Source organism: Amblyomma mixtum, chromosome 4 (assembly GCF_055824585.1).
Source record: "Amblyomma mixtum isolate Tamu chromosome 4, ASM5582458v1, whole genome shotgun sequence".
Taxonomy (NCBI): domain Eukaryota; kingdom Metazoa; phylum Arthropoda; class Arachnida; order Ixodida; family Ixodidae; genus Amblyomma; species Amblyomma mixtum.
The window spans coordinates 64,150,652-64,175,800 of NC_143015.1; the positions used below are offsets into that span (position 1 = coordinate 64,150,652).

Consider the following 25,149-nt stretch of genomic DNA (forward strand, 5'->3'; position numbering starts at 1 on the left):
TAATTTAGATTGTGAACCAGCTGCCAGCTTGTAGTGAGGCTATACCGCTTCTGGCGCATGTCGCGCGTCTATTTTTGTATCGGGTCATTTTCGCACATAATTTCAGCTCCGATATCTCGAACCATAGTCCCAATTTAGATATTTTAGGAACTATATTTACCTTGAATGATGAAGACCTGCTATTTATTCATGCATTATTGTGATTTATAACCGAAAACCTACAGAGAAATTAGATGATGATAGTATAAGTACTATTATCACGCTATTACTGTACGCTGATGGTTTATGGGGGTGTAACGTACCAAAGGGAATCAGGCTATGAGAGACGCCGTAGTGAAGGGCTCCGGAAATTTCGGCCGCTTGATTTCTTTCACGTGCACTGACAGCACACAGTACGCGCACTATTACTATAATTATAATAGTGGAAATACTGTAAGATATCTATAACCAATGCGCAGCTACCTATTTACGGGCACTGCACACCCCTGTCTCGCCACTCCGTCATTTGAAGGCCCAAAATGTATCTTGCAAGCAGAATAAATTATATTCTGAGGCACAATAACCAGCTTCAGAATCTTTAGCGCATTTCAGAAGCACTCTCAATAGGTTTAGGTGGGCCTGTATGTCTGGAAAAGCGTTTTTCAGCACAGCATTTTGTTTCCGCAACGCTTGAAGAATGTATGAACGTCATTCGTTACAGAGCGGTGCCAATTAACGCTAGGAACGAAAAGGGGAACAGGGTCAGAAATGCGGCGGCATAACTTCATATCTTTTAAGCGAGAAGACCTCATAAAAAAAAACTTGCTAAACACTGTGCCGATGGCCGCGGTGGCTCAGTGGTTACGGCGCTCGGCTGCTGACCCGAAAGACGCGGGTTCGATCCCGGCCGCGGCGGGCGAATTTCGATGAAGGCGAAATTCTAGAGGCCCGTGTACTGTGCGATGTCAGTGCACGTTAAAGAACCCCAGGCGGGCGAAATTTCCGGAACCCTCCACTACAGCGTCCCTCATAGCATGAGTCGCTTTGGGACGTTAAACCCAAATAAGCCAATAAACCAACTTGGTTACTTTCTTTTCTTTTTCTGCGCTGTGATTTTAGGGTTAACTACAAGAGAAGTGGCCACAAGGTGCATTCAGTAAAAACCTCTCCCGGTATAAGCCAATGGTATTATCCCGCATGTTACACGTCCTTGTAGTTTGTCAACGCCATATCCGGGTCGGTTCACAAATGAAACCCCCCGTACACACTATCAGTTCTGTGGAAAGAGAATCCAGGTCTGAAATGGAATTGATCAGCTTAATATTCTATCTACAGTGCATTGCAGCTAACAAGAACAAATGAATTTCACATCACGGACAATTTTGTCATGGACTTTGGAAACCCAAACCTTGAACAGGACATTACGTAAACTTGAAAATCACTCGAGACGATGTTTTTGCGTTCGAACTCTAGTGTAACATATTTTTGTATGCATTCGTGTCCGTCTTCTTTCGGCGATACATGACTAAATGTGTATACCGAACAAATCGCACTCTTCAGTCGTTCGTAGCCTGCGGTTTTTAGTCACGGTGTACGCAGAAGACTGCGAAGGGCAGAGGCTGGTGAAGCTAATTTTTCCGGAAACGATGAAATCGGTTTTGCTTTCGAGAAAAGTCAATGAAGCAGTAATTGTCTTACATGTTTTGGTCGACACCCGAACCGCGCCTTAATAAATTGGATAAAGGCGGGAGTGAAAGAAGAAAGGAAGAAAGAGGTGCCGTAGTGGAGGTCTCTGGAGTTATTTCGACCACCTGGAGATGTTTAAGGTGCACTGACATCGCACAGCACACGGACGCCTTTTTTGCGTTTCCCCTCCAGCGAAATGCAGCAAGCGCAGTCAGCTTCGAATTCGGGTATTTCGGCTCAGTAGACGAGCACCTTAACCACTGAGCCACTGCGGCTGGTAAGAAAGGGTGAGTGTTTTCATTTGGCCAGCAATGCATTTAGGAGAACGAAGGTTGAAAGCGAAGTTACACCGGCACTTACATATATAGGTGGTGGAGACAAGCAGTAAGAGGATGATCATAATGATGAACAGGACGCAGATGATGCAGCATATTATGGGGATCACTTCGTCAGGGTACGTGTCTTCATCTTTCTGGTCGCCACCCCTGCAGAGGTTCAAGAAAGTTGATTAGAGTAACTAACTTTAAACCTGCTACGAGGTAGAATTTTCAACGAAAATGGTGTGCAAGCATAGTGAGCATTTCTTATACGAATAGTAAAAAAAAATAATTAGTGGTAACCAACTGGACTGATGGAGAAGGAAATGTGATAGTATTCTTTTCTAACTCGCCATTCTTTTCCTCCTTCTTTATCAATTTTAATTCTCTATCAGTAGACTCCCATCATGAATCTATTCAAATTCTGACTCTATTCAAACTCTAATTCCATTCTCATTGTGGTTTTTTTTTATTCCATTGCCATTACTAATCGATACTCGCAAGGCGAGGAAGCGACTGGTCAGAAGGAATGCCTGGCACAAAGCTCATCTCAGCAGACGTAGCTGTTTGAGAGGCTGTCTATTGCACGTAGGCCTGCTGTTCTCTGCGAAATTCTTTTCCTCTAGCGGTTCTTTGCTTTTCCCAGTTTGCCTTGGTGGGACTCATGAGATTTGCCACGTGCAGCTCCTCTCTAGTAACTGAACCGTAAACATAGAAAAAGGCTAGGTGAGAATATTTCTTTCGAACTCACGTCACGGCAACCTCGGACGACATCGAAGTTGACTGGCCGCTGACTGTAGACGCGCTGCCGGTGGCTGTGGACATGGCGGCGGTGGAAGCCGTGGATTCCGCGAAGCTCTGCGTCGCTGAAAATCGAATGTTTTGAAGACAACGGTGTATTTTCGTCAGCTATTTTGGAGTGGCTGCTAAGCTGCATATTCGGTAGCAATCTGAGCTTCTTTTCCGTGACTGAACCATCACCCCAGAGCTGATAAAGCAGCATTGAGGGCAAATCGAAGTTAGTCTGTGTGGCTAGAACACCCAAACAAGACCAGGGGGAGACTTCAATTGAGACTGGAGCTTTTAAAGGCCAGTAACAAATATACGTGCGGTCACGACCAGCCCTTTATGAAAACAATGTGCGGAGATGTCATGATTGTTTCCACACGGATCACTCAGACTAGCCTGCACCACAATTTATTACGAAACTCCGGTCATAGAAAACTTGGGAGTGTTGACGTGGAAAGCTTGACTGCACTGTCAAAAAAAAGATCTTAGTTTCAAATCCCATTTTTCAAGCAACATATGAGCCCTTTCCTGCCGAGCAAACGTGATCATACCCATAAAGAACCATAGTTAATTTTGCACTCAAAATTATCTTGCTTTGCTCTAAATATCATTTGAACTGCAGTCTTGGCCACTTGGCGTCTGCGCATTGCAGTCAAAGATAAGAAAGTCAGCATGGCACGGATTAATAATGGCTAGCTGGAGTCAGCGAGAGTTAAGAAATATTTCCAACGAGCTCTTCCCTTTAAAGCAAGGAAACCATCTCTTGCGTTTCCCGCGCCATTTTTATTGATTTAACCACGAAACCACTAGGCCAGTGAAATTTCCGTTGCAATGCTTGCTATTAAGAACGAGTCTCCGCTGGTTGAAAGGACGCAATGCAGAAAGATTATCCACCGGCAGGCTGTAGGCCAAAGCGAATAGGCATTCGTGAAAGGCGAACGACGTACTCGTTCAGAAACGAAACTTGTCGTCAAAAAGCTAAACGAGTAGCGAAATCGGCTCGACAATGAACCGATGCTGTTATAGATAAAGTGAGCAGCCCGACGACCGCTTTGCCAACAGCGGAAAATGGCTAACGTTGACCCCCACATCAGTGATATGGAGCTCAATGATCACTCAAGCAATCCAGTTCTATCCTGTCGCAGCCAAAGAACAAACAGTTTCAGGATCTCTTGCACGCAACGTCGCTTGTCTCATGTTTCCCAGCGAACTTGTCAAAGAAGTGAATTACTTTAAAATTTTTGCATAAATCTGAGGAACAAACCGCCTACATTAATGGAGAGATTGGCAGAGAACGCAAAGAGCAAAACGAATGCAGTGACTTCACACGTTGCTCTTATTTTTGCGTTCGGTTAGGATACATAGGTAAAGACTTCCTTTTGCTTCGAAGGCGTTGAGCGTGATGTAAAGGAATATCTCAGGTACTAACGCATGTGTGGCCGCCTTGCTTGCGCGTCTGAAGACATACAAACATTACAGCGGAGCTAGGGACTTCTAGCATTGCGTGAGGACATGTCCTCCGCTGTATAACTTGACATAAAGCGAAGTGCCTGTAGGCAGTCGTTTACAATCGGTACTAAGTATGTGTCGTAGGACAGGGTTCCTGCAACGAAAATTTCTGACGTTTGTAAAGCATGAGCTGTCGAGCCTTACTACTTCACTCAGAGCACTTCAACACTTGGGCTGCGGTGCGGTCTGCGGCAACTTGCCTCGTTAGGTAAAACAATTGAGAAATTCCGCTTCCTTGACACACTGAACACGAATACATGCATTTGTTCCCTGCTCCCCCTGATGACCTAAGGCGGCTGCTGCACTCCACGGAACGATTAGTCCTAGCGAAAACCAGTAAGTGGAGCAAATGCAATTTTTCGTTACATACAAGCGCTCATTTTCAGCGTACGGCGTAAAGAGGGTTTCCGAATAGCAAGAAAGGTGTACACAACCTCTATAAACGCCCTAGAAAAATATTTTGAGGATTCTCACCGTACGACATGGTGACGCGCTTCCAGGGGCCTTTCAGAGCTCTTCCTCTTCTGTTCTCGAGCTTGGGGCGTGGCCTCGAGGACAAAAGATTTAACTTCTTTCTCTTGAAAATGGTCACTGCTCAGGCATCATATCATGAACGTAAGACAACATGGTGTCGGAACAAGCCGCACTTGGTGACTTACTGTCGGCCGCTCAATAAAAAATAACGAAGCAGGTTTCGGGGATTGTCATCGCGCAGTGCAAAAAGTATTGGAGATGATATATTATTGCTGAAGGTGCGTCTTGCCCAGCACCTGGAAAGAAGAAGGAAGACAACTATATCCTCATGCCACCATTCTTGTTTTTTACCGGCCCAAAACTATGCCCCCAAAAAAGCTGTCACTCTTCTTTTAACGAAAAAGAAGCACATTCTGCTCCGCACATGTGGTCTCACCTTTGCCTCGCCATGCGTATCTGTCATTAAGCCTGAGGACAACATCATCGTCATCATCATCCTTCCTTGTGCAGTAAACGTCCTCCGCGGTCTTACCCGTGCAGAGGAGGTTGCGCTTAAAAAAGTCCGGTTCAGGAATGTCCTCATTCCAGCCGAATGTCGAAAGTGGCCTCAATTTTCGAGACATATATCCCCAACCCGGATATCTAGCCTACAAATCCTGGAATACTTAGGCTAATCTCTACCACCTGCTGCGGATATTCCTGGCCCCGAAACTGACGAGGATCCGGCACATGGCGCCAGTGGGACTCTCTCCGAACTTCCTTCGTCATACACCGCTTCGGCGCTGTAACCGCATCACCGCTGACCTTTCATCATCATCATCATCATCATCAACCTGACCCTGCCACTGAAGGCAAAGGCCTCTCCCACGTCTCTCCAACTAACCCTGTCCTTTGCCACTGGGTAACCCCTCATCATGATCAATATCATCAGACTGACTACGTCCACTGCAGGGCAAAGGCCTCTCACATGTCTCTCCAATTGACCCTGTCCTTTTCCAGCTGCTGACGTCTCATCACCATCATCAGACTGACTACGCTCACTGCAGTGCAAATGCCTCTGCCATGTCTCTCCAATTTACCCTGTCCTTTTCCAGCTGCTGACCCCTCATGATAAGCCTGACTACACCCACTGCAGGGCAAAGGCCTCTCCAATTAACCCTGTCCTTTGCCAGTCGCGGCCACACTATCACCGCAAACTTCTTAACCTCATCACCCACCTAACTTTCTGCCGCACCCTGGTACGCTTGCCTTCTCTTGAAATCCACTCCGTATATCCTTAAGGACCATCGGCTATTTTGCCTTCGCATTATATGCCCTGCCCGATCCTATTTCTTCCTCTTGATTTCAACTAAGATGTCATTAACCTCTGTTGTTCCCTAGCAAATCTGCCTGCTTCCGGTCTTTTAGCGTTACACCTATTATCTTTTTTTTTTCACACCTCGCCGCTTGCCCCTCTGCTTCATTACTCCTCCTACCATTTTTATTCATTTAGGCATCATTTAGTTTCAATCATAATTACGTACCCTACCACTTCCTTCAGGCAAGAAACACAGCTTTATTTTTATTTCAAACCATTTATTGTCCAGGAGAAAGGAGAGTTTTTTAGGCTTCCCCGCTAAACGACGGCCAACAGGTCCTGACTCTTGACGGCGGCTTCGGCCATCGCAGGGCTTCTAGTTGTGGTCTTCGAATTAAAGCTTAGTAGCAAAGCCTCCCACAGGGCGAGGGACTTTATTTTGCGACCCTCTGCAGGAACAAGAGGGCGTTCCCGAAGGATACGATAAGGTTCGCTTTATTTTTAAAGTGCTTACAGAGATTTTAATATTGACCCGGGTTATAAAGCCTGCTTGTCACCGGGTTAGGAAATGTATTCATTTGCAAGTGACGCCAAGTGGTGGCCTGGCTTTTGGAAAACTGCATCGGAGAATGTCCTCCAAACAACATATCCGACCAGTGTAGTTTATTTACCGAAGCGACATACTTTGTCCAGGACAGACTGGCTTCTCAGCAGAATGCTTCGTCTGGTCAGAGCGCATTAACTGATGGACACATTTCCGCTGGCCGGATGGCCCAGAGAGATGGCCGCATTGTCCGCTTTACACATTGCGAAAGGGCATAGCAGCGTCGGTCTCTCTTTTAGTGAACGCTCACATTCCGCACTAGCTTGGTGCCTGGATTCAGCAATATCCCGCTCGAAGAGAAACCTTTTGTTTTCAAGACAGACGCTCTTTTTGCGTGTACAAGCTTCTGTCGCCTTCTCTATTCTATTGAATATTTGGCGGTCTTTGATTCCTGGTGATATCCGACTTTATGGTTGGATCTCCTCTTATCTTTCAGAACTAGAGATTTGGTTTGATACCTTTTGGAATGAATGAATGAAAAACTTGATTGTACTACAAGGGTTCTTTCTCGCAGCGTAGGTGGAGCCCTCAGTCCAGGGCCCCAGCGGCCTTTGCAGTCTTGCGAGCCCTGTCGATCAGCTTGAGCTGCTCTTCAGGCTTCGAGTTGGACAGCACAGCCTCCCACTGCTCCGGTGTTGGTGTGTTGTTTATCGGCGCTGCCTGCATTTTCTGACAGGCCCATGCAACGTGGTAAAGCGTTGGGTGTTCCACGCATAGCGGGCATTTGTTGTCATACGTGGTAGGATAGATTTTGCTGAGTAAACTGACATTGGGGCATGTATTAGTCTGCAGTCGTCTCCAGGCAACCGACTGCTCTCTACTAAGGTCTTTGTGGGGAGGAGGGTAGGTCCTCCGGAGGGCTCGTTGGTGTTCTAAGATGGCTCCATACCGTCTAGTGACTGCGTCCAGTTCCCCTTCTGTGCGCGCCTCCCGGTTGGCGTATGCTCGGGCGTTGGCGTCCGCACATTGGTTCCCTTTGACAGCCTCATGGCCTGGTGTCCATGTGATGAAGCATCTCGTAAAGGTGATTGTCCTCGCCTTGAGCATGTGAATGGCTGCAGTGGATATGCGTCCACTGCTGTACCTTCTGCACGCCTCTTGCGAGTCTGTAATGATGTGTGCATGGGGCTCGTCACTCTGCTGGGTGATGGCGAGTGCAATTGCTGCTTCCTCAGCCTCGAGGATGTTGTTGGTTTTTATCGAAGCGCAGTTGATTTCCCTGAGCTGCTGATCCAGCACGCTGGCTACCGAGCCGTGTCGGTGTCTGTATGTTGTTGCATCAACGTATAATACGTCTTTTGCCCTGGCGAAGCTTCTTTCGTGGAATTCGGATCTTGCCTTTCTTCTCGCTACAAAAGCCGTCCGGAGGCATGCTTCAACTGCCGGAAGCTAGGCCACAGGGCGGATGTGTGCCCCCACCCGCGACAACCAACCTGCCGACGCTGCGGCGCAGCCCATGACCCTCCTCCAGCTGGCCAACCGCCCACGTACCAAGCCTCATGCATCGTCTGCAAAGGTTCCCACCCTACAGGCAGCAGAAGCTGCAAATACCGGTTCACGTCCTCCACGCGGCCCAAGTCTTCCCCATCGGTCACTGACGCCGATACCGGCTCCAACTCGGCAAACCCCGGACGCCAGTCCCGGTCCCGAGACCGCAAACGCGGCGACCACAACCTACTGCGGGACGGCTCCTTCCCCCCGCTTGGCAGCGACGGTAGCGACAGCCCTTCCAGCCGCACTCGCAGCCGTTCCACATCCGCCTCACCCAGCTCTCGGGCCAGCTCTCAAGCCCGGCCGGAGACCAAAGCAGCCAAACAAGTTCGAATGAAGACTCCTGCACAAGTCACCGCTTCTCCACCAGATTCACAGGTAAGGGAGCTGGCAGATATGGTCAAGGAACTACAGCTACAATTGGCCAAAGCAAACGCTAAAATTCATAGCCTAGAATCAGTACAGGCAAACCCCAAATTACAACTGCAGCAGGTGGCTCACGCTCCCACATCCGACCCTGTAGGTGATCCACGCATGGACACTGAGCAGCCTAAGCGCACGAAGCGTAAAGCACCTCCCCCCTCCTCACAAGCAGACATAGATGCCAAATTCGAGGCAGCGGATGCTCGAATGGCCCAATTCGAGAGCGCCCTCCTTCGACTCGCCCCCACCATTGACCGTCTAGTAGAAAGCTGCGCCACAATGGCAGCCAACACCCAAACCCTTCATGCCAGGCTCGATACCCTCACGAATCCCCCGACATCAGCAACCCCCTTGAAGTCGACAACCCCTCCTAACTACCCAGCTGCCATTATTGTCGCCACATCGGAGAGTGCAACCGCGCGCTCACGTGCAGGCGGCATTCTTAAATCACCCGTCGCGCTATCACAGCGCCCCGAACCCTACGGGAAACGCGATGGCTAGCTCCCCCTTCACAGTTTGGCAATGGAACTGCAGGGGCTTCAAGGCGAAGCGGCGAGCCTTGGAGCACACCCTGCAGGCCCAGCCGCACACCCCCCACATCATCGCACTTCAGGAAACATACATGGACACGAAACTTACCAGCTACGCCGCATATAACCAACAAATGACACCACACCACCGGCCCAACACCGCCATCCTGGTCCACCGAAATTTAGCAGCTAATCATATAGACCTTAGTTACCCCGAGGTTCCGCACACTTTCGTACAGGTCCTACCGAACAGTCGCTCACAAGCCCCGCTCCACATCCTCAACGTCTACAGCACCCCTAGCGACAAAAGCACACGAGTGGCAACCCTCGTTCGTAAGGCCTGCGCGACTGCACAAACAGGGATGCTACTCATCTTAGGTGACTTCAACGCGCCGCATACCGAGTGGGGCTACCCCCCCAAAGCATGCGGTCGTAAGGGAGCCAAAGTGTGGGAGACAGCCCAAACACTGGGCCTGACACTACTCCTACACCCCGACAGGCCTACTCGCATTGGAAACAGTGTCACACAGGACAGCTGCCCCGATCTCACTTTCGCCCGCAACATCCCAGACGCACGCTGGGAAAACCTCGGCATGAACATAGGTAGCGACCACTATGTTCTTAGCACAACCTTCACGGCTACACACAGCAAAGCCCCCAACCGAACAATCAGGCACACTAACTGGGACGCCTTCCGATACGTGCGCGCCAAACGCACTTCGGCCCCCATAGACGACCTGGACGCATGGACAAACGCGCTTCTCGAAGACACCGCCAATGCCACCTCCACGACTACCCAGAACGAGGATGGCCCCTCTCCCGACGCCAAACTCATACACATGTGGGAGGCCCAGCGCAGTCTTAGGGCTCGCTGGCTCCGCCAAAAACACAATCGACCCCTCAAGCTCCGTCTCGTTCGCCTCGAGCGAGAGATCGAAGCTTACTCCGTCAAACTGAGTCAGGAGCAATGGCATCAAACCTGCGACCGTCTTAACGGCCAGTTAGGATGCAAAAACTCGTGGTTCTTGCTCAGACATCTACTGGACCCAACTCACACCAAATCCACATCTCACAAGAACCTCACCCGTGTCATACACGCTTTTCAGGGAACAAATGAGGAACTCCTCGCTACCCTGAAAGGCAAATACATCAATACTTCCACTGAAATTCCTATCCCTTCAGGATACACGGGTGCTCAGAACACCAACATGGACGCCGACATCACGGCAGGAGAAGTCCGCGCCGCTCTCAACCAGATTAAAACCACCGCGGCCGCTGGAGACGACCACATAAGCAACAAGATGCTTCGTAACCTCGAAGATCAGTCCGTCGAGGCACTCCCGGACCTCTTCAACCAACACTGGCATGAGGGTCGCCTTCCAGACACTTGGAAGCATGCCAAAGTGATTTTCATACCTAAGCCAGGCAAACGACTCGAGTTTGGCAACCTTCGGCACATCTCGCTCACGTCCTGCCTGGAAAAGGTCATGTAACACGTCATACTCAAAAGACTCCACACTCACGTAGACCAAGAGGACCTTTTTCCCCCCACTATGATCGGCTTCAGAACCGGCCTCTCCACTCAAGACATTATGTGGCAAATCCAACACGACATCCTCGATCCGAGACCCATCCGAGCTACACGAACCATCCTAAGCCTAGATGTCAGCAAGGCTTTCGACAACGTGTCACATGCTTCCATCCTGGCAAACCTCTCAAAAATGAATGTAGGCACTCGCACTTACAACTACATCGCCGACTTTCTTCATAACCGTACAGCAGAACTTCACATTGCAGACCTCCACAGCGAGAAGATCACACTAGGCACCCGAGGAACACCACAAGGAGCAGTCCTATCTCCGTTCCTTTTCAACACTACAATGAGAGGCCTCCCTCCGCTCCTGGAAAAGATACCTCACATTAAACACTCAATATATGCCGACGACATTACCCTGTGGACCAACTCTGGCTCTGAAGGGGAAATTCAAAACTCCCTCCAAACAGCAATCGATAAAGTACACTCCTTTGTACAGGCGAACGGACTCACATGCTCCTCCACGAAGTCCGAATAACTAGTCATCAGGGACAGACTAGCTCGCCTCCCCGTCCCCGACCCGCAAGACCCTATTCTGCTTCAAGTCGACACACATCCCATACCTGCGGTCCGCACTATCCGCGTTCTGGGTATGTTAGTACAGAACAACACGCAAAACTCGGAGGCCATTCAGCGCCTCCGCACCACAGCCAATCAGATCAACGGCCTTATCCGCCGCATCAGCACCCGCCGCAGAGGTATGAAGGAGGATGACCTCTGTCGGCTCACGCAAGCTTTCCTCATTAGCAGGATAGTCTACTCCTACCCCTACTATCACCTACGCCGGAAGGACGAGGAAGCTGTGAACAGCATTATACGTTCAGCGTACAAAGCGGCACTGGGGCTACCTCAGTACGCCAGCACACAGCACCTCCTCCAACTCGGCATCTACAACACGCTCACAGAACTCATAGAGGCATACAAGACCGCCCAAATCCACCGCCTCTCCCGCACTAAACACGGGCGGCTCATACTTGACCGTCTCAACATCAACCCCATAGGCGACGTCCACCCCACGACGCCCATTCCGATAGGGGTCTATAGCCGCCTAGTTATAAAACCAATCCCCAAAAACATGCTACCTGGCCGCCATGATACGCGCCGTCAGCTGAAAGCCCAAGCACTAGATGCCACATACCTTGCCGACGAACACGCAATATACGTAGATGCTGCACGGCAAAGTGCAAACACATACGTGGCTTGTGCAACCACGCCACAGTCTACCCTCGTCACCGCCGCCACAGTAGTAGCTCACTCTCCGACAGAGGCAGAAGAAACCGCCATCGCGCTGGCCATCGATGACCCACGTACGCGCACAGTCCTCAGCGACTCCAAAAGAGCAATACAAAATTACTCGGCAGGTTTTATCTGCCACCCCGCTGCACGCATCCTTCGCGGCTGCACTCCCGACCATAAGATCAACCTGGTCTGGGTACCCGCCCACGCGGGAAACTCTGGAAACGAAGGGGTCGACCGACTAGCCCGAGGACTAACCAATCGGGCGGCCGGCCCCACGGACCCAGACGCTCTTGCCGAGGCTCCCCAGACCTTTGCCGAAATTACCAACCTCTACAGAGAGATGAGACGCCAGTTCCCGCCTCCACACCCCGACTTGAATCGAGCGCAAGCCACCTTGCTCCGCAGGTTGCAGACACACTCCATCCTTAGCCATTCTATACTTTCACTCATCACAGACGGGGAATACGACCCCGTCTGCCAAAATTGTTACCAGGGAGAAATCGCCACCCAGGCTCACATCCTCTGGGGTTGCGCGCGAAATCCGCCCCCTCGAACCTTACTGCCAGCTCCCTCCGAAGACGGATGGAACGAACTCCTCAAAAGGCCAGACAAGAGCATCCAACTGGCACTCATTTCGTGGGCCCAGGAAGTCGCCCCCACCTGGGGGCCACACCAAGCCCACCTGCCCTAAATCCCGCCAATCTCTGGCAATAAAGTTGTTTCTCTCTCTCTCTTCTCGTCTTATGTATATCTGAATGCATGTTTTTTGGAATTGGACGGCCGTCGCCGTTGTCCGTCGCCGTTGTCCGTTGTAACCAGCAGTGGACACCTTAGTCGCGAAACCGATGTAGCGGGAGCATGGAAAACAGGTAAGGCGCATAACTGCCCTCTTGGTTTCGGAGTTTTGGAGTTTCGGAGTTTTGGAGTGTTACAGTTTCCGAGTTTCCGAGTTTTGGAGTTTTCGAACAGTGGACACTTCAATGGTGCTTTAAGCTACGTAGCAGTAGTGACTGATGTGCGCTGCATGCGTTGGCATAATCAACGTTGTGGCATTTAGAGGAAATGAAGTGCACATAACTGGCTCCCTGGGTCAGTGGACGCCTGAATCGCGCTTATAGGTACGTGGGGTAATAAGAGACAGAGATGTTGGCTGCTTGCTTTAGCGCTAACAATAGTGAGTTAACTCTCGCGATCAGCCATTAACTGCCACCTTGGCAGGTGGCAGGGTGGGTAGGGACTTTAATGTCCATATATATACAAACAGGAATTTCTTACCACATACGCGGGAAAACATGCTTATGCGGGAACCATTTATGCGGGAAGCAGGCATTGGTGCAGCAAGTCGAGCAAAGGCATCTATTTTTCAGACCACAAAGCTTCCTTCATGACAATCAACTCTTAGTGGAGTGTTTCTTGAAGAAGGCAAAAATTCAGGGGGCACTTTGACTATGCGTAGAGGCGGAAGCGTTTTCCGCACCACTTTGACTACCTTTGTGACACTGGTGACGTCACCCTGGGTGACGTCACACATAACAGTGGCTAATTACTAAGTAATTACAAATTACTGATTAATGGCTAATTACTGATTACTTACTAAATACTAGTTAACTGCTAATTAATGACGCTTAAGCTTCGCCACCACCTGTTCGGCGCGATGCCTTGCCCTTTGCTTTTCGTGGAAAGGAAATGGCGCAGTAATACTCTGTCATCTCGGTGGACACCTGAATCGCACCGTACAGGAAGGGAGAAAGTGGGAATGAAAGAAGAAAGAGAAAGAGGGGCGCAGTAAAGAAATGAAAATTGTATTTGAGGAAAGGAAATTATGCAGTAACTGTCACTCATGTCTCGGTGGACACCCGTCAAAAGCGTTCAACCTCTGCTGACAGCCTTCTGTCGACAACGATGAAGGATTAAAGGCTCTCTCCTTAAAATGTGTGAAAAATAAGTTTCCTCTAATTATTCATACATGTCTTGCTCGAATTAATTGCCTCAATCTATCGAAAAGCTGAAACAGCTGATGAGCTGCGCTCGAATTTCGCATTAGGAAGTAGCGTAATAGTTGGCAATTTTTTCTTCTCACTTTAATTTCGTGAATGTTCGATTGTTGTTTTTTTCTGTTACTCATCCAGAGCTCATTTCTCTTTGCACCGCCAGCAGCCCATCACATGTTGATTCCTTGAAGTATTTTAGTTTTATTCAGTGTTTATTTTACTGGCGACATGATATCTCCATATAGGAAATACTAGTTTACAAGGAAATATCGACAACCTGGGGTTCTTTAAAGTGCACTGACATCGCACAGTACACGGGCCTCTAGAATGAAGGCGAAATTCTAGAGGCCGGTGTGCTGTGCGATGTCAGTGCACGTTAAAGAACCCCAGGTGGTCGAAATTTCCGCAGCCGTTCACTACGGCGTCCCTCATAGCCTGAGTTGCTTTGGGAGGCTAAACCCTAATAAACAACACAAAAAAACGAACAAAAAATTACCATCTAATGGAGCAACCCAAGAGAACACTTACTAATGCCTAACCGCCTCATGTCCAGGATTGAGAAGAAAGAGCTTCAAAAGATGAATTTTAATTTACAGCCTACGCTTAAACCTCGCTAGCTAACAAATTTAATGAACACTTTCTAAACACTGGTGCAATTCATGATACAAACAACACGAATAGTTCTACCTTGACTTGTACAGTACACATCAGGCCGGTTATTGCCTACACAGCTCATTTATATCCTACAACAGAAGCAGAAATCATTACGCTGCTACAAGGTTAAATGCAAGTGGCGCAATGAATAGAGCATAATTTGGAAGAGCAATCCATAATACTAGTTGAGCATATCTTTAACTGGCCATTATCCTGTGCAGGGTTAGTTCTTTTAACCTTGCAGATTTGAATTTCAAAATAGGTGAAATTAATTTAAAAAATGGTGCAGTGTATGGAGGTAAACTGTGCAATAAGGCAGAGATTTTACAGCTCATATAGATAAATATTTAGACCATTATTAACTTGAAGTATCTAAATGACTTTACATTTTCTATCTTAGAAGGGAAGGTTATATGGCAGAATTGATGACCATCAACATCGAAATTGAGCGCAGTTTTTAAATTTTATTAATACTATTGTGTTTCCAAATGCCGACCTTCAAAAATATGATTTTTAAAACTTCTTAAGGGCACAGGGTAAGCCCTATACTTCCCATGCATTTTAGGCCATGTTGAGGTACATGTTTCTCGTCAACTAATAGGTTTACCCTGGTAATATATATATCATTTTGTTCCACATTTTGTGCTCTTTTTACTGAACTAGAATAATTGAAATGTGTTGAAAATTTTATTTTTAATGAAATTTCTAACTCTAGTACATAAATTTCAGCTTTCTTTTCACATTTGAAAATTCATAACGGAAAAACTACTGAGTGAAATTGCTTAATTCTAGTTCAATAGTTGCCAACACTAATGTAGATGATTGCAAAAGAAAATGAGCTGTCTGTCTTGAAAGACATTGGAAATAATGGTACCTTTGTAAGAAAAAACACTGTTTTGAGATAATTGAGCTTAAAGTGAAAAAAGATGTGAAAAACAATGTTTCATTCGAAAAAACACATTCATAGCCATTGGTTTCATAGCCCCCTACTTCGTGGTCACGGTCGCAGTCAATTTTTAAGCGTTTGGGCTTGTAATTTTGCTTGCTGGGCCTCTTTTGTCAGCGGTCGTGTTGCTCGGTCCGCAAAGTACATACGCTTGTGGTCAGCTTCCGTCAGCCACTCGATGATGTTGCGCCCTGGGTTCAATCCACACGCCTTCAAAACGTTGGCCCCTGCGATGCTACCATCATTAAATGAAATAACAGCGTCCAGTGCTGCCATCCTTAGGGTCTGAAGCGTAACAAACACGCGCTTTGTCAGAATTTCAGTGAGCTCAACCCTTCCACCGCACTGTCTACACACACAACTCTGTGTGATTGCGAAACAAATGCCGTCCATGTCCATTAAGACATATTCGCTGCTGCTCTGTATCACATCCTGTTCCTGGAAGCACACAGAAAATCTGGAAACCTTCTATCTCGAGGAGCTGGCGCGTTTGGCGTTCGGCGTCTCATTAGGGTGTGGACATCCTTTTGATTTTTCACGATGAGTCTAACGGTTGCCGTGAAATTCGCGCCTGCCGAAGGCCTTCTTTGCCCTAGGCATCTCATCTTATCAACAACAGCCAACACCGGCACAAAGTACAATACTCATCGGAAGGGAAAGCACTCGTACGCAGCTGCATGGAAGTTGCAGAAACGTGGAAAAAACGTGCGTAGCGTCTCAGGATTATCTGGGCTAAAAAAGACAGCTGAACAATAGTTGGCAAACAATTTTTTATATGTAGCTGATTTCAGACAAGCTTTCAAATCAGATGGTGGACTTTTTGGTTGAAAAAATTGGCGATAAACGCGGAGGGTATCCGGAAAGGGGGTGTGGCCGCTTACTACTTGGTTTCGGAAAAAGCGTTTTTCAGCCCGAAATATGGCTTTCTGAGGAAAGCGCGATCGTGGAACATATGTAGAAGGAATGGAACTTCTCAAATTGCAAAAGAAAAAAAAACTTTTTTTTTTCTAATTTTACCTTACCCTGTGCCCTTAAGTTGGCTGTTCAGCATTACATAATATAAAACGGCGCCGCTGCGCCTCGTATCGTTTCAGAACTCGAGTTAGCTTCTACATCATCGAATACACCAACTGTCCTTACATTTGTTGCACAAGAGAGGGAGACGCCATTTTATTAATACGCACTGGGAAAACGCCAACTCAACGAACTTTCAAATGCATTTGTTTTTACCCTCAATATTTAGAAACACATTACCTATGACGAAAAACTGTAAACGCAGCTCAGCTTTCATGTTGACGACCATCAGTTGGGCAATATAGCCTTGTCAGCTTAAAAATGAATAATAAGAAGTTCACGATGTATCTAGGTTTTATAATCTTATTATTTATTCAGATGAGGACATAATGAACATCCTGCTGTGTAATCACTTAAACATACCGCACCAATGTATTACTTAGAGGCTTCAAAATAAAAGGCTTTAATGGTGAAGGGGAGATGAGGGTCTTAAAAACTTTTTTATTTGTGGACATAACTTGTTGAAAACTTGGTACGCAGGTGTATCATAGATTGCTGATTTCGAATATGCATTTAAATACCGAATATCTCACCTGGAAGAAAATTTCTTTCAAAATAACTTCCAAATTAGGCCATTTCTTACAGGCCTTTATAGTAATTTATCAGTTAAAGAAATATTTTTCTTAAGAATAAGCAAACATTTGCAAAGAAGCAAAGCATATCCAGAAGCTTTCATTTTTCCTTTAAACTTGATACATGAGCAATTAGGGCAAGTGTGGGCTAATTACTGCCACATCATTTTTTCTTTCCCTACTTTGTTATTTATTTATGATCAACAAAATGATTTTGTAGACATTTTGTTAGCTTCAGGATAGGCTTTGAACCTTTGTAAATGTCTGCTTATTCCTAAAAAAATCTTTCTTTAACTGCTAAATTAATATAAAGGCCCGTAAGAAATGACCTAATTAGGTTATTTTATTCTGCCACATACTTGCTTCCAACAGAGATATTTGAAATGTAAAGGCCTGTTCGAAATCAGCATTCAGTGCTATACCTAGGTGCTAAGTTTCACAAAGATATCTTAAGAAATAAAAAAAAAAGTTTTTAAGACCCTCATCTCCCCTTCAAACATCACCCTTTATATACAATCGAATGCTATGTAGGGGTGTTTAGCTTGATAAACTCCGGATAAAAAGAGTATTTAAGTATTCATGCATGCATGTGTTTTTTTTTTATTTTCGATAAGACTACACACTCTTTCACGATGACATTTCTCAATATATTTTGCCTGCTGTCGGTTTGTGGGAATATAGCTTCAATTAATATGCGCACTCTGCACGCGTACACTGCATTGTCCTGTACTGTGGTAGCATCGTTCACGCGGGAGTTACCTTCCTGATGCCTTTTCAACTGAGCAATGTTCGTATGGGCGCACAGTTGAACCCCACTCAGACATACTTACCTTTCTGAGTATGCCACCCTTGCTGGCCGTAAGACCGTTTGTGCTGGTCTCATTGGCCAACAAAAGGTTTCTTTTATTACGAAAGCAATACTGCTCCCAAGAACGGCCTTTCGCGTAGCGGCGGCCACTTGGCACGTTTGACCTTTAGAATGACCACTGAGGTCGTACCAGTGCCGTCACAGCGTGACGTCATACCAGGAGCGATAGACGGGCTGCCAACTCGGCTTGTCGGGTAACGGCGGCGTTGCGGCCGCTTATCACGGCGCGCTGCGCTCCTCCCACTAGAGGCGCTAGTGACGTTATGGCGTGACGTCATACCAGGAGCGAGAGACCCCTATTGAAAAAACTGTGCGTGAGTTTGCACGAGAACAGTGATTTTTGAACGATCACGTTCATTTTGCACACGAATGCGCAGAAATTGTGCGTTACCTGTACGCATTCTGTGCGTCCTGTGTGTACATATGCGCGTACTGTGAGCTGATAGACGTCCACGCACACTCTTTGCATGTAAAAAATCGTGGACTCCCGTGGACAACTCTGTACGTGGACATCTGCGTGCTGAGAGGGGGCTTGCCGAAGCTGTGCGTGCTTATGTGCATACTGAGCAAGCTCAGTGAGGCTGCGTGTGGCCATGTGTGCGTTTGCTTGCTTAGTAGCAACTTGTCGAGACTGTAAAGGCCCATTTAAAACAAAGTTCGAGCATTCAGTTAATGATTACTTCTCAATAATGAGCAATAAGCTCACGTTTTGCTGTTTTATAATTTTCGTCTTGGCGTAAGTACCCATTAATCATTTTCAACTTCAGCAAACAAATAACCAAAAAATTATCTTTTAGTGCAAAATGGTTCCCTTCGATACCGCAGGGACCTGTACATGACAACATGCACACTGAGCAAGAACTTGTCAACATTGCAAGTTCATTGTAAAATAATGTAAAAAACAAGCTGCTAATGACTCTTACAGCATCCTTCAGTTCTTCCTTTAACCAATTCTGAAAGTTACAGATATCTTATAGATGCATGATGAAAGCCATCCAGAGCACTTATGTTGTGCCCGTCATGCAGACAGCCATATTTCGAAATCAGAAGCAACACACCATTTGTTGCTTGCACTCGAAAGGAGTCAATCAATGGAATAACTCTGAAAGGGCAACAGTGTTTGTTAGGTGCAACAAACAAGCTTGGGGATATAATCAGGTTCAATCAAACATGACGTGCAGAAAGCGAATTGTGATCTGTAACAGGAATGTTACGAGGCAATTTCCAAAACCATTTCCAAAGCAATTTCCAAAGTCATTAGCATAAATTTACATACACGTAAAAAGGTCATGTAAGCCTGCATGAAAAGACAGTTTTGAATTCACAGTTGGTGTCAAAAGTTCAGAAATTAGTGCCCTCTCTCAATTTCAGTGACAAATCACAGATCGATTAATTAATTCCCAGTATGGCTCCAGAACAAATCCAATGAATCTCAAATGTGCGAAGTATATATACCACACATGTTGCCTGATTAGCACCAGCATTGCATGATGCATGACAAAGTATCACACTCTACATTCTTCTTCAATCTGTTTTGAAATTTGCACTACCACAAAGACCATCTGGATGAACTATGATTCCATCATATTGCTGAGAGTCACATTCGGAGACCAAGAGCAACACAACAGTGTGCTGCACATGAGTGGATATAATGCACTGGGACAACTGTGCACAGTAAGGAACGCTTGTAAGGCGTCAGGTATTTGCTTGGGGAATGTAATCAAGTTCAGTCATGTTTCATGTGTAGAAAGGAAGATAAAAGTTGTAGCAGAACTATGAAATCCAACATCCAATACTAAACTTCCCCAGATGATCTACACACACATAAAAAGCACGAAAGGATAAGCTCAGCGGTACTGTCAAGTTTGATGCCCTTTGAGGTTTGACTTGCGCGTCTGTATGCAACCATAAGATACCATCTTGAAGTTACCAGAATGTCAAAAACAACTTTGTTGAACTGTTCTACTCTAAACTGAAATACTTTCCCTTAAAACATTTTTTTACAACATGCTGTGTAGCTAATTATAAAATAAAGAATAGAAGCTGATAAAATTTTCTCATCTCAAACGTACTGATAAGTACACAAATCTGAGAGCTTTCAAGAGAGGTGACGCACCCGGTATTCAGTGTCCAGAAGCATACATAATGCTGCAGAATCCTATAGCAAAAAAATTTCTTTTAGTTGACAGATGGCTATGTCTGGTCACAAAGTCAATACCAAGTAAGGCGCATATCCTAACCTGCAATTACATGAAGCTGCACGTGCTTCATAGGCTGTAACTCCGCCAATAACTGCTACATATTGTTGCGGGAAAGAATATATTTACAAATATTTACAAATAGCAAAGAACAGCTGCGAGCGGCACCAAGAACAGAGTCCGAACTTCGTTGTCGTCTTCTACTCTCACCAGTCGTGCCATCCTCTTTGTCGTCGTCGCCTACCCGCTTCAGGACCCCCGGCTGCTGAAACGCCGTCTCGGCGCTAGGGCGGCGCCGTATGAGCGTCGTGATAAGGTTTAAGGCGACAGACGTGGACGATGTCGGTGGTCGCGCCAGGGGACGATGGCGAGGTTTCAAGGGGAGCAGTTTCATAGTTCACGTCGGTAACACGGCGCACAACACGGTAAGGGCCCCGGTTGACCAAATATTTAGGGGAATCCCCCAAGGTGGAGTATATTTGTAATAAGGGAGTAATTAATCATTGACGTCCACCCGAGCGCAGCCATACGGCCACAAAGGAAAGCTATACAGCTTTCACGGAAACTTCGTAGTTAAAGAAAAATTCGTCCTGGTCCGGGGTTCGAACCCGGGACCACCGCTACACCGGAGCAGTCGCTCTACCAATTGAGCTAACCGGGACGGCAAGCTTATGGTAGGGCGAGAGCGAATTGATCAATAACTCGAAGTGGGAACAGTGTTGACCAAATATTTAGGGGAATCCCCCAAGGTGGAGTATATTTGTAATAAGGGAGTAATTACTCATTGACGTCCACCCGAGCGCAGCCATACGGCCACAAAGGAAAGCTATACAGCTTTCACAGAAACTTCGTAGTTAAAGAAAATTACTCCCTTAAAGAAATAAAAGAAATTAAAGAAATAAAAAATTAAAGAAATATTTCCCCTAAATATTTGGTCAACACTGTTCCCACTTCGAGTTATTGATCAATTCACTCTCGCCCTACCATAAGCTTGCCGTCCCGGTTAGCTCAATTGGTAGAGCGACCGCTCCGGTGTAGCGGTGGTCCCGGGTTCGAACCCCGGACCAGGACAAATTTTTCTTTAACTACGAAGTTTCTGTGAAAGCTGTATAGCTTTCCTTTGTGGCCGTATGGCTGCGCTCGGGTGGACGTCAATGAGTAATTACTCCCTTATTACAAATATACTCCACCTTGGGGGATTCCCCTAAATATTTGGTCAACACTTCCCACTTCGAGTTATTGATCAATTCGCTCTCGCCCTACCATAAGCTTGCCGTCCCGGTTAGCTCAATTGGTAGAGCGACTGCTCCGGTGTAGCGGTGGTCCCGGGTTCGAACCCCGGACCAGGACGAATTTTTCTTTAACTACGAAGTTTCTATGAAAGCTGTATAGCTTTCCTTTGTGGCCGTATGGCTGGGCTCGGGTGGACGTCAATGAGTAATTACTCCCTTATTAAGGGCCACGGTAGAGCGAAAGGAGCTTCTCGGAGAGACCGACGCTGCGAGAGGGCGTCCAGAGAAGGACGTGTGATCCTGGGGTATATTCGACGGCCTGGTGACGGCGGTCGTAGGCTGACTTCTGGGAAAGTTGAGAGGCTTGGAGCCTACTACGTGCTATTTGGCGCGCCAGCGTGGCCTGGGAGATGGCGTCCCGAGCGTAAGCAGTGGTGGGGACTGAAGAAGGCGGCATGAGTGTGTCCAAAGGCAAGGTGGGATGCCTACCAAACAAAAGGTAGAAAGGAGAATAGCCTGTTCTGTCATAAAGGGAAGAGTTATATGCAAATGTCACATAATGCAATGCTGCGTCCCAATCTCGGTGGTCTGGCGATACGTACATCGCTAACATGTCGGTGAGCGTGCGGTTGAACCTTTCCGTAAGCCCATTGGTTTGTGGGTGGTAAGCTGTCGCGAGCTGGTGTTGCGTGTCACACGAACGAAGAATGTCGTGAACTACTCTGGATAGAAAATAACGACCGCGGTCGGTGAGCAATTGACGAGGGGCGCCGTGGTGAAGGATGACGTCTTGCAGAAGAAAATCGGCGACATCGGTAGCGCAGCTGGACGGCAAAGCACGCGTGATGGCGTACCGAGTCGCATAATCAGTTGCGACAGCGATCCACTTGTTGCCGGAGAGGGACGTCGGAAAAGGGCCAAGAAGATCGAGGCCAACACGGTGAAAAGGATCCGGAGGTATGTCGATGGGTTGCAGAAGACCGGCAGGCAAAGTGGAGGGCCTTTTCCGACGTTGACACAGGTCGCAAGCGGCCTCGTAACGCTTGACGGAACGATAGAGACCAGGCCAAAAGAAGCGACGCCGCACCCGAGCGTACGTGCGGGACACGCCAAGGTGACCGGCTGTCGGCAGATCGTTCCGGTCTTTCAAGGACAGAAGAGCGTAGACGTTGGGGTATCACGAGCAGGAGCGGATGGCCATCGGAGCGTAGGTTTCGGCGATACAAAATGCCGTTCTGGAGCACATAAAGGTTCAGAGAAGGAGATCGGTTTGCAGAACGGATGCCATCAAAGATAGGTCGTAAAGATGAGTCGTGGCGCTGTTCGTTGGCAATATCGGCAAGATCAGAGATAGCTAAGAGGCAGGGCAGCGTCTCAGCGTCCTCTAGGTCAGGTGGTTCCACAGGGTATCGGGATAAACAGTCATCGTCCTGGTGATGGCGCCCTGACTTGTACACGACGGAGTATGAGTATTCTTGGAGGCGCAAAGCCCAGCGACCAAGGCGACCTGTGGGATCTTTTAGTGAAGACAGCCAACAGAGAGCGTGGTGATCAGTGACAACAGCGAATGAACGGCCGAACAGGTAAGGTCTGAATTTAGCTACTGCCCAGACAAGGGCAAGACACTCGCGCTCAGTAATGGTGTAATTTTGCTCTGCGGCTGAAAGTAGGCGGCTGGCATAAGCGATAACTCGATCTTGACCCTGTTGACATTGGGCTAGCACGGCGCCGATGCCATATCCGGAGGCGTCGGTGCGAACCTCTGTGGGAGACGACGGGTCAAAATGTGCTAAGATGGGCGGAGTGGTCAGCAAATGGACGAGGGATGAAAATGAGTTCTCTTGAGCAGGGCCCCAGGTAAAGGGTGTGTCGTTCTTCAGAAGATCGGTGAGGGGACGAGCGGTGCCGGCGAAATCTTTGATAAAACGGCGAAAATACGAACACAAGCCGAAAAAGCTGCGCACATCTTTCGACGACCTTGGAAGAGGAAAGTCCTTCACAGCTTGAATTTTGATGGGATCTGGGCGTACACCAGAAGCGTCCACGAGGTGTCCGAGGATAGTGAGTTGGCGACGACTGAACTTGCATTTCGATGAGTTCAGCTGAAGTCCGGCGTTACGAAACACTGTCAGAATATTGGAGAGGCGCTCCAGGTGCGTGGCAAAAGTAGGCGAGAAAACCACAACATCGTCTAGGTAACAGAGGCAAGTGGACCATTTAAAGCCGCGAAGAAGGGAGTCCATCATTCGTTCGAAGGTAGCCGGGGCGTTACAGAGGCGGAACGGCATGACTTTAAATTGGTATAAGCCATCAGGCGTCACGAAGGCGGTCTTCTCGCGGTCCTTTTCATCAACGGCAATTTGCCAGTACCCCGATCGAAGATCAATTGAAGAGAAATATTTGACGCCGTGGAGGCAATCTAATGCATCATCGATCCTTGGGAGTGGATATACGTCTTTTTTTGTGATGCGGTTGAGGTGCCGATAATCAACGCAGAAGCGCCAGCTGCCGTCCTTCTTTTTCACCAGGACGACTGGTGAAGCCCAAGGACTTGACGAGGGCTCGATGATGTCTTTCGCGAGCATCTTGTCCACTTCTTGGTTCATGACGGTGCGTTCGGCGCTGGACACTCGGTACGGACGTCTGCGGAGAGGAGCGGAATCACCGGTGTTTATGTGATGCGTCAGCACAGAGGTCCGAGCCAAAACACGGCTATCAAAGTCGAAGATGTCGCGGAAAGATGATAAGAGGTACCTAAGATCGCGAGCTTGCATCGGCGGTAGGTCAGAAGCGATCATGTCGGCGTAGTCGTCCGGTGGGTTCTCTGTTGATGGGGCCGCAGGCAACCAGCATTGCTGAGTGGAAGGTAAGCAGCTGTCCACCACTGATATCACGCATTCGGCAGCAGGGCACAGCGTGGCGAGTGAGATGCCTTGCGGGAGCGGTTGGATGGATGAACCAAAGTTCAGGACCGGAAGGTACGCTCGGTTGGCCGACATTGTAAATACAGTGTGTGGAAGCGCAATGCTGCGTGTCAGGGCGACGTCAAGTTCCGGAGTGACTACGTAGTGACCATCAGGTACAGGGGGAACAGATGAGAAAGAAATGTAAGGTGCGGCTGGAGGCGGTAAACGGACAAAGTCGACAGCACAAAGACGGTGTATAACTGGGGACGGCGACTCAGTAGAAAGAGGAAGGTCAAGCTGAACAACATTAGTGGCGCAGTCAATGAGGGCTGAATGCTCAGACAGGAAGTCGAGGCCAAGAATGACGTCATGAGGGCACTGGTCCAGAACAGAGAACAGAACGGATGTATGGCGGCCGGATATGGTCACACGGGCTGTGCATAGTCCAACAACAGGTGGCGTTCCGCCGTCGGCAACGCGGAGAACGGCTTTGGGCGCAGGGGTCAGTACTTTTCGGAGGCGGCGTCGGAGGGTTGAACTCATGACGGATACGTGCGCGCCTGTATCGATCAGGGCTCTCACAGGCACTCCATCGACATGAATGGCGAGCAAATTATGGTGTGCGCGAAGGGCTAATCGAGGATTTTGGGACTGGGGCTGTACTGCAGCATCACCTCCAGACACTGCAGCGTCTAGTTTTCCGCTTGCAAGCGTCCGTAGGGGCCAGGAAAGGAGCGACGGCGTTGGGGCGAACGAGACTGTCGACGCAGAGGGGA

At 47.9% G+C, this 25,149-nt stretch overlaps 1 protein-coding gene and 1 long non-coding RNA gene across 3 annotated transcripts in view; one reads left to right on the forward strand and one right to left on the reverse strand.

Moving 5' to 3' along the window:
- LOC149346623 (uncharacterized) overlaps nt 1–2,842 on the reverse strand; it is a 42,848-nt gene extending 40,006 nt beyond the window's left edge. The window contains exons 1-2 of the mRNA XM_089541399.1: nt 2,734–2,842; nt 2,026–2,150 (exon numbers count right to left, since the gene is read on the reverse strand). Of these exons, the coding sequence (XP_089397525.1) occupies nt 2,026–2,150; nt 2,734–2,807 (199 nt within the window). The 5' untranslated portion in view covers nt 2,808–2,842. The remainder of the gene's footprint in view (nt 1–2,025; nt 2,151–2,733) is intronic.
- LOC149346620 (uncharacterized) overlaps nt 1–25,149 on the forward strand; it is a 135,817-nt gene that overhangs the window by 82,560 nt on the left and 28,108 nt on the right. The gene's annotated exons all lie outside the window — the stretch shown is intronic.